Raw genomic sequence first — 9,546 nt, 5'->3', positions numbered from 1 at the left:
GATTGTGAGACGTGTGACAGCAACTATGAGAAGAAGTGCACTGTCTGCAAAAACAACAAGTACTCAGTTGATGGTGTCTGTGTTGATTGTGATGGTGCGTGTGAAAATTGCGATGGTGTGACTGGAAACTGCAAGTCGTGCAGTGAGAACAGTGTTGTCCAGTCTGGCAGCACCACACAATGTGAGACTTGCAGCACCTTCGACTTGCTGTGTGTGACTTGTGCAAGCGATGCAACACGCAACTGCGTCAAATGCACAACAAACAATTACCCCGTTCTCCAACTGAATGGCGAGAAAAGATGCCAACAATGCAACACAACATGCAATGGAAACTGTTACACAGACACTGGATATTGCAAGAGCTGCTTGTCAAACTACGTCTTTGTCAGTGCAACAAGTCTTGTCTGTGAGAGTTGCAAATCATTTGATCAGCACTGCACAACTTGCTCGCCAACATATGAGAGAAGGTGTGTTACATGCGACACAGGGTATTACCCTGGTAGCAATGGTACTTGTGTTTTGTGTGACTCCACGTGTGCAAACAGTTGTGATGGAAGCACTGGATACTGCCTGTCGTGTGTAACTGGGTTTGTGTTGTCTGCATCACCATCACAGCGCTGCATCACATGCGAACAGTTTGACACGTATTGTGCTGAGTGTCCGGGTGGTGCCGAGAGGAAGTGCAGTGTCTGCAAGGCGGGGTATTACCCGAAGACATCTGGCGACTACAAGTGCCAGAGCTGTGATGCAACATGTGGCGGTAAGTGCGACACAACAACTGGAGTGTGTGCTGGGTGCACAAGTGGGTATGTGCCAACATTACCAATCACAAACAAATGTGTCACGTGCAACACTTTTGACACAAACTGTTCAAAATGTGTTGGTGATAAGAGAGAGTGTGCAATGTGTGACAATGGGATGTATCCAAACACTGTAAGTCATATATGTGTTGATTGTGATGCAAGTTGTAATGGGCAGTGCAACACATCAACTGGTGTCTGCACAGGCTGTACAACAAACAACGTCTTCACTGATCCACCAGGCAAAGTGTGTGTTGCGTGCAATTCATTTGACACAAACTGCATCACCTGTTCGCCAGACTTTTCAAGAAAGTGCAAAGTGTGTGCAATTGGGTTCTATCCCGACGAAACATCTGGCAAATGTGTTGCGTGTTCCACAATACCAAATTGCAACGCATGTTCGTCTGATGCAAAGAAGTGTTTGACGTGCAAAGATCCGTTTATTCAGAAGAGTGGTGGTTGTGAAAGCTGTCCGATTGGTGAATACAAGTTCAGCGAAACTACGTGTTCAAAGTGTTACAACACAATCGACAATTGCAACACATGTGATACAATCGCTGTTGGCAAAGCAAGATGTAATGTGTGCATTTCCCCTTACGTTTTGAATGGCGCAAAATGTGAATTGTGCCAACCGAATGAATACTTTGACAACACAACAGGCACCCCAAGTTGTGTTAAGAACAATATTAACTGTGACATTTTACAAAACAAAGAAAGCTGTCTGGACTGCAGTGACACTTTCTTTGTTTCCAACTCAAAATGTGTATCATCTGGTGGTTGTGAATCACCGACTTTAACTTCGTGTGACTGTTCAGACCAAATATCAATCAACTCAAAATGTACAGCTAAAATAAATGGCTGTAAATACCAGAAATCAGAGAATGGTGTCCCGACGTGTATTACATGTGTTGATAATTTTATTCTGAACAATAATGGTGTGTGTGAACAACAGAGTGTGTATGGGTTGGTGAGAAACGGTGTTGTTTTTGGTTGCAAAGCAGGAACGTATTTGACAAATCAAAACACGTGTGACAGCTGTGGTGGATCAAATGCAGTTTGTTCAACTCAAAACAAGTATTTGACATGTGGTGATCTTGCAATACTTGATGTACAACAGATGGCGTGCACCACCGATACACAATGCAATTCAGTTGTCGATGGGCTGTGTGTCCAATGCAAAGAAAATGATATGGAAATTAGCAAAGGAAAGTGTTCGAAATGCGAGACTGAAAACTGTGATATCTGTGTTGGAGGAACGTGTCAAATATGCAAAGTGAATTACTTGATGTACAGCACCAATCGGTGTGTTAACAAGGAACAAGTCAACTGTAAACGCACAAGCCAGAGTGGGTGTGCGCAGTGTGAGGCTGGGTATTACCAAATTGACACAAAGAACATTGAAGGCAAGTACGACTTCTGCACAAAAGCGGATGTTGAGTTGCACTGCAAATACTACTCACTCAACACAACAAAATGCATTGAGTGCCAAGACGCATTCAACATGAAAGATGGTGTGTGTGCTGAACAATTTGACGATCTCAATAAAGTCAATGAAACAAAGATGTCAGTGTATAACATGAAAAGTGCACTAAAAGAACAAGAAGAAGTCGACTGTTTGACACGAAACAACAAAGGATGTCAGCGATGTCCAAATGGGTATTACCTGAACAAAAACAGTTGTGAGAAGTGTGTGAATGACTGTCTGAGTTGCTACAATGCAACATATTGCACCACATGTAACAGTGGATACTTCCTTGACTTGTCTATGAAATGCCAGACACTTGGTGAATTGGCGAAAAGGTGTGAAGTGACACTACCCGCTGGTGGAGGGTGTGCTATTTGCAAAGTTGGGTATTACAAAGTCGAGAAAGACTGTGATGCGTGTGATGAGTCGTGTGATATGTGTTTGAAGAAAGACGAGTGTTTGTCATGTAAAGATGGGTACTTCACATCAAAACACAAAATGAAGATTCAATTTAGTGTATTAGAAGGGTGTGACTATTACGAAATACGAACGGTTCCTTCGCTTGTTACTTTAAAAAGAGGGGATGCTTGTGAATTTGAGATATTCATCAAGCCGTTGTGTTCATGCTATTTAGAAGAAGACATTATGGTCATTGCACTTGACATAGAAACTGGTGTACAGTACAACGAAAAGATCCAAATCGAAGTTTTGACTGAAAACTCCACAAAATTGAATTACAAAGAACTCAACGAAGAAAAGAAAATAGGTGAAGGCTCTTTTGGTATAGTTTACAAAGGAAAATACAGAGGAAATACAGTGGCAATTAAGAGAATGAAAGAGTCGACTGGAGAAAACAATGATATGACTGAGTTTACAAAAGAAGTAACAATGTTGGACAAATTTAGAAGTGATTACATTGTTCATTTTTATGGCGCTGTATTTATTCCCAACAAAGTGTGTATGGTCACTGAATTTGCACAATTTGGGTCTTTACAGGATTTGATGAAGAACAAAAAGACGAGTGAAATATCAAATAAGTTGCGGGTAAAAATTGGTATAGATGCAGCAAAGGGTATTTTATATTTACATGAAAATGGCATATTACACAGAGACATCAAACCAGACAACATTTTGGTGGTTTCTTTGGAAGTAAACGTTACTATTAATGGAAAGTTGACTGATTTCGGGTCATCTAGAAACGTCAATCTGTTGACAACTAATATGACATTCACTAGGGGTATAGGTACACCAGTTTACATGGCTCCTGAAGTGTTGGGCCAACAAAAGTACAAAAAATCAGCAGATGTGTTTTCATTTGGCATCACATTGTTTGAGACATTTAAATGGGGTGAAGCTTACGATAAAGAACGGTTCAGATTTCCTTGGAAAATCGCAGAGTTTATCATGTCTGGAAATCGCCTTGAGAAACCAGAAATAATACCAGATGAAATATACCATTTTATACAAAACTGTTGGTATCATCGTCCAACAGATAGAATTGATATTGAAGAGGTTGTTAAAACGCTAGAATCTATTAAATCATTGTGATTTTCTTATTCTGTTTTAACAGATAATTGTGCTTATTTATAAAACATCGAATAATTTCCAATTAAATTGTTTTACAGATGTACTCTCCTTTGGTAATGTTTATGTTAAATTGAACATATCACTGTTTGAACATAACATAAAATTAGTAAAAGAAATAAATTAATCCTGTTCAATATCAGGATAATATAAAACAACATTTATACAATAAAAAATTTTGTTATTATTACAAAATATCATCACACATCCACATATTGATTGTATTGTTAAATAATACAAAAAACAACAATTAAAATTAAATTACTAAAAGAAGTGCCAAAAGAACACATTCCAAATAACTCAAAGCACCATCATTTTGGTCCGAATTGTTTACAACAATTTTCACGCATTTATTTTGTTCATCGAGTTGAAATCCTTCTTTGCATTGTAAAAATTGACACTTCTCAAAATCAAACTTTCCGTTCTCACATGTTGCAACCCAAATTTCATTTTCTTTTTGGTCTTTGCATTTTTCACTTTGTAAGACACTTCCTTCAGTGCATTTAGTACTTTCTGAACACTTCCCGTTCTCATCAACGCTTAATGCACCTTTACATTGAATGAACTTGCATTGCGTATTATCAAACTTACCATTCACACACTTTGCTGCCCAAATTTCAGTTTCAGATGTCTCTTTACATGATATATCGACTTTACTTTCTCCTTCGAGGCATTCTGAAATGACTACTTTTTCACATTTGCTTGTCTTCTCGTTGATTTCATACCCACTCTGACACGTCGAAAACACACACTTTGTGTAATCAAATTTTCCATTCACACAAGTTGCAGCGTATATAGAACTCTCACTCGTTTCTTTACAATCAACTGAATTCTTTGTCTCTCCACTTTTGCACTCAGTGACTGGTGTTACAATTTTGTCACATTTATTTGTTGTCGTGTTAAGTTTATACCCAGTTTTACACTCAATGAATTTGCAATTGGCGACATCCTTTTTGTTGTTCACACATTGAATTCCCCAACTCTCACTTGTTGATGTTTTGGGACATTCGGAGTTTTCAACTACTTTGTCACTGTTTTCGCACTCCTTTTTGTAACAAATGGTGTTCGAAGTGTCTCGCACATACCCACTTGAGCAATTCATAAACACGCAATTAGCTTCCAAGTACTCTCCATTAACACATTTGATCCCCCAAATCTCACTTTCAGAATTTTTGGTGCACTTTGCGTCTTGTGTTACTTTTCCGTTCTCACAATTTGAAGAATACTTTTGCATAAGCAAATTCGCTTGTTCCAAAAAGACGTCAATACCTTCAGCAGTGTTTTGGAATTCGCCAATTTCAACGTAGTCGTTTGGTTGGTGAACTAGATACTCACTGGGTACTTTATTGCTCTTATCCAGTGGAAGTGTTGGAAGGAATGACAGTCCAAGTGTGATGCCCAAATCACTCAAAATAGTCTCTTCTCCGTTATGAATAGAATAGTCTTGGATCACTGCAGTTGGACTCTCCCCGACTGCTCTAAATTGTGAATTTGGTAATCCACTATAAGTTGCTACAATTGCAGACTTCTTCTCCACAAAATTCTTCGTAAAAATAGAACAAGCAGAATAGCAAAAATGGTCCGAGAACACGACTATTTCATTCCATTTTCTAATATTCTTCGTCTTATAAATCGTCGAGTTTCCAACTAAAATTGACTCACTGAAGTGTGTAAATTGCGTTGAACCATACATTTCACTTTGGGGTTTGTCATACCAATCACCAAGTGGCCCAACAAAAACATTAGCAGAGTAATCCATCCAATACTGATTAGTAATTGGGTCTTTCAAAGCATATCCAAAGCCGTTTCTGAGTACCTTTTCTGTAGAAGGATTGATTCTCCCAACACTCCTTTTCTCGTAATTTGTGTTAGGAGAGAGGATGTTATAAAGGTAGTTTTCTGCATCGATATACCCACCACCATTCATCGGCAGAAACACTACTATCGGGTCTGTGTTGGTGTCAAACAGCTCTCCGCACTTCTTTGCGTTCACCACAAACTCATCAAAGCCATTGGAATTGAAAGAGAAGACCGACATAATATTATACTTCTTGTTGTTATATGTTTTAATGCCACAAGATAAAACTCTATTTAATGTAACATTATATAAGGTATCTGCCTCCTTTTTATTCACAAAGAGGTCTTCGGTTATTCTATCTGGAGCTCTATATATAACTCTTCCTCTCTCTTTCTTATTTCTGGCACTGATTTCTTCACGATATTTTTGGAGAATTTCTTTTGCTCGTTTGAACTTATCTTGATGCCCAGTAAATCCGGCGTATTGATTAAACAATTTGGAGTTGAATGATATTTCACTGTTATCTTCAAAAACCAAATTAAAAGTAGTGTCTGCGATGTCCACTGGATTTGCGTAATATGGAATTATTGTAAATTCACTTTTAAGTTGTGTGACAGCGCCATTTTCATTTTTCAATAAGAAGTATTTCATGGCATAGTCTCTGATAAATTTGACTGCTTCAACACCATTTATTGTTTTAATTGCAATGTTTTTGGTCATTTTTGATTTCAGATTTGAGACGGTGAGCGTATTAAATATAACACCAACGGGATTGCCAAATATACTTGCAGGTACATTGACATAAGCTTTTGTACCTTTGAATGAAAATGAAGTCGGATTGACTACAATAAAACCACCTATTTTCTTCTCATCAAACGTGTCCAAAGTTAGACTCAAATGAAGATCTCTTGGACCCCCAATTAAGTGTAAAAGTTTCACGTAAAGGTCGTGGAAGATTACAAAGTTACCTTGTGAATCAATATAGGACTTTATTTTTGATGCTTCTGCATCCATATCATATTTTGGAAAATAAGAAGGATGACCAGCGGGTTGTGGAGGGTTTTTGGCTATATCTCGAAAAGCATAAGCTCCAAGATACTCATTTATTTTATTGAAAAGATTCAAAGCGTCAGATTTGAAATTACATCAGTTTGCATTTCTTTGACACCCTCGGTATATGAGCAAATAGTTTCATTGCATTGTGATAATGTCGTTACTATGAAAATAAAGAAGAAAAACATGAATGAAATTAGGAGTTACTACTTTCTTTGTTATTTAATAAAAGACTTTGGTGACATCTTTGTTTCAATTTAATCTTGGAAATATAAATGAAAATATTCGTTGTCATTTTTGGCTATAATATGGTTTTATAATTTGTCTGGTTAATTTTAAGGATTTCAAATAATTTATTTCGTTCTTTTGAAATAAATTACATATGTTAAATAAACTATTTTTATCTCAGGTAGTTACTATTTAGAAAGTCCATTTTATTAAACAAATTCATAAAATTTAAATAAATTTTAAGAAACAAGTAAAAATGATGTTATTTATGTATCATCAATTCAATATCGTTTAATGATTTTTATATACCCCTATTAATTTCTCAGACAAAATAATTAAAAACATAAACACTTGTTAATTTTTATTAAATAAAATTTATAATTATTCATAATAATCATTTTGAGTGTTCCTCTCAAAGAATTGAAATAAAAAACAAATGATATAATGATATTATCAAAAAACAAATTGATTATTACAAATGTAATTCATGAAATATGTTATTTTTTGAGCGAACAATGGCTTATTGTTTTCAATTTATTAAGTATTGATTCATATGTTTTTATTTCTTGCAGTTGATATTAAATCAAAACATGACTATACAAATAAAATAAAACAATTGTGTAATTACGTATACATTGTTTTATTTAATAATTTCTGATTAATACATTAAAAAATGAAATATACTATTATTTTTAGTACCATTTGTTACAATTTGATTTTGAGTAAACACAATAAAAACTATATCAACACTAAGATAAAACAAATGAAAAGGTGAATGAATAAAAACATCTAAATTGTATATGAATTAAAATAAAATGAACTTATTAATAAAACGTTATATATTTATAAAATAAATAATTCATTCATACAAACAAAATAAAACAATTTAAAATTGTTTTAGAACTGTGCTGGTGTCAAGTCATACATGACTTTACCTTTGCATGAATCTGCACCATACAATGCATTTTCCTCATCGCCGTAGTTATAACAGAGTTGCACTGATTTCGCTTCGAAACTTCCAATGTTAAACCCATATCTACTTTTCACTAAACTGATCTTCACGTCCAAATCTCCAATTTGAAGTTTTCCTCCAAATATAATTTTAAATGGTCTTTCATATCTGAATACAAATGGTTCCATGCCTTCCTTCAAATCAAAGAACTTGACTTTATCTTCTCTGATGGTAAACAAGAAGTTGACTTTTCCTCCATTGATGCCCTTTAAAAATGCTCCAAAAACACGTCCATTATCTGCTCTAAATAACTCGAGTCTTGCTGTATTCATTTGGAAGCCAAACGGGTCGAGATCTCCTTGAGTTTGCCAGTCGCACACCTTTTGGAACTTCATATCAGCGTGTTTCTCAATCTTCTTGAGTTGTTTCTCGGTGATGGTGTTCTTCATCCATTTGCCACAAAGTTCTTCTCTTCGTAATTTGTCAACTTTCTTCATCGCCTCTTTTTCTTCGTCTTTTGGCTTTTTCACCTTTTCTTCTTTTTTCTCGTCCTTTTTAACTTCTTTGGGGGCTTCAACAGGCTTTGAAGCCTTTTTGAATTTTCGTTTGTTGTATTTGTCTTTAAACTCCTCAAACTCAGCTTCTATTGATTTCACTTTGTCAGGGTAAGCTTTCAATTTCAAGTCCTTTTCGGCCTTCCTTACAGCAATCAATTGATCAAGTGCCAAGTCATTGTTCTTCTCTAAAAGTGTAACTTCATCTTTGACTAAAGAAATGCGAGAGGAAAGTTCGGACTGATTGGAGGCTTTGGAAGCGGCGTCTAAATAGACAAGACGTGGTGCGTGACATTCTTGAATTTTAGTGAGAAGTGATTCGTACTTTCTTGTTTCATTATCAATTCGCATATTGCATCTGTTGAATGCAAATCTAATATCTGAATCACTTGGATTGGCTCGGAGCTCTTGTTCGTAAGTCTCTTTGAAGAGAGGGACATCTTTCACAAAGATCATAGATGGTCCATTGTAATTCTTTAATTGGAAAGCAGAGAAACTCATTTGATGTTGTGAAATAGAGAGTTTTTAATCGTTTATATAATAATTTTAAAACGCTTATTTGTTCTTTTTGTTCTATATACATATCTAATATATTTGCAATGTTTTTGGAAAATTTGTTTAATGTTATTTGAGTGTTGAATGTTGAACTAGTAAAATATTTAAAACCAAAGTGCCAGAATAACTAAATATTGTTTGTTATACAATTCCTCACAACTTTTATTATTTTTTTCTTCAAAAACGTGGCGTGATGTTTACTTATTTTGAAAAATGTTTCGTGATGTTACAAAAACATTTTAAAATTGATTCGAATATATTATAAACTTTAAATGTGATAAATTACTAAGTATTTGGTACTGAAAATTAATTAATAATAATTGTAAAATTTCAATTTTTATTAATTAATAACAATTGTAAATATAACAAATGAATACAAACCAATTATAATTATTTTTAATAATAATGAAAAACAAAAAACAACAAACAAATTAATGGAACAAATAATAATAATTATCATAAATATTTCTTTGATTTATTTGTGTTTTTTAGTTATTAACATTGTGAAATGGTAATTTTAAACACTCAAAATCACGATTTTTATTCATGTAAAAACA

General features: G+C 34.9%; 3 protein-coding genes across 3 annotated transcripts; 1 reads left to right on the top strand and 2 right to left on the bottom strand.

Moving 5' to 3' along the window:
- EIN_205300 (protein serine/threonine kinase, putative) lies at positions 1 to 3,813 on the top strand (the record flags this gene model as incomplete). Its single annotated transcript, XM_004258336.1, has 1 exon — positions 1 to 3,813. A coding segment is annotated over one exon (3,813 nt), but the record flags the coding sequence as incomplete, so codon positions are not given.
- Positions 3,814 to 4,105: 292 nt separating this feature from the next.
- Positions 4,106 to 6,661, bottom strand: EIN_205290 (hypothetical protein; the record flags this gene model as incomplete). Its single annotated transcript, XM_004258335.1, has 1 exon — positions 4,106 to 6,661. One exon carries the CDS (start codon positions 6,659 to 6,661, stop codon positions 4,106 to 4,108), a length of 2,556 nt encoding a protein of 851 aa, XP_004258383.1.
- Positions 6,662 to 7,825: 1,164 nt separating this feature from the next.
- On the bottom strand, positions 7,826 to 8,890 carry EIN_205280 (hypothetical protein; the record flags this gene model as incomplete). The annotated part of the gene is made up of 1 exon (XM_004258334.1): positions 7,826 to 8,890. One exon carries the CDS (start codon positions 8,888 to 8,890, stop codon positions 7,826 to 7,828), a length of 1,065 nt encoding a protein of 354 aa, XP_004258382.1.
- Positions 8,891 to 9,546: the final 656 nt, after the last annotated feature.

The sequence above is a fragment of the Entamoeba invadens genome, assembly GCF_000330505.1.
Source record: "Entamoeba invadens IP1 unplaced genomic scaffold scaff_1105074725243, whole genome shotgun sequence".
Taxonomy (NCBI): Eukaryota; Evosea; order Mastigamoebida; family Endamoebidae; genus Entamoeba; species Entamoeba invadens.
Note: the sequence above shows the minus strand (reverse complement) of the source record. Positions and strands in the feature narration are given on the sequence as shown.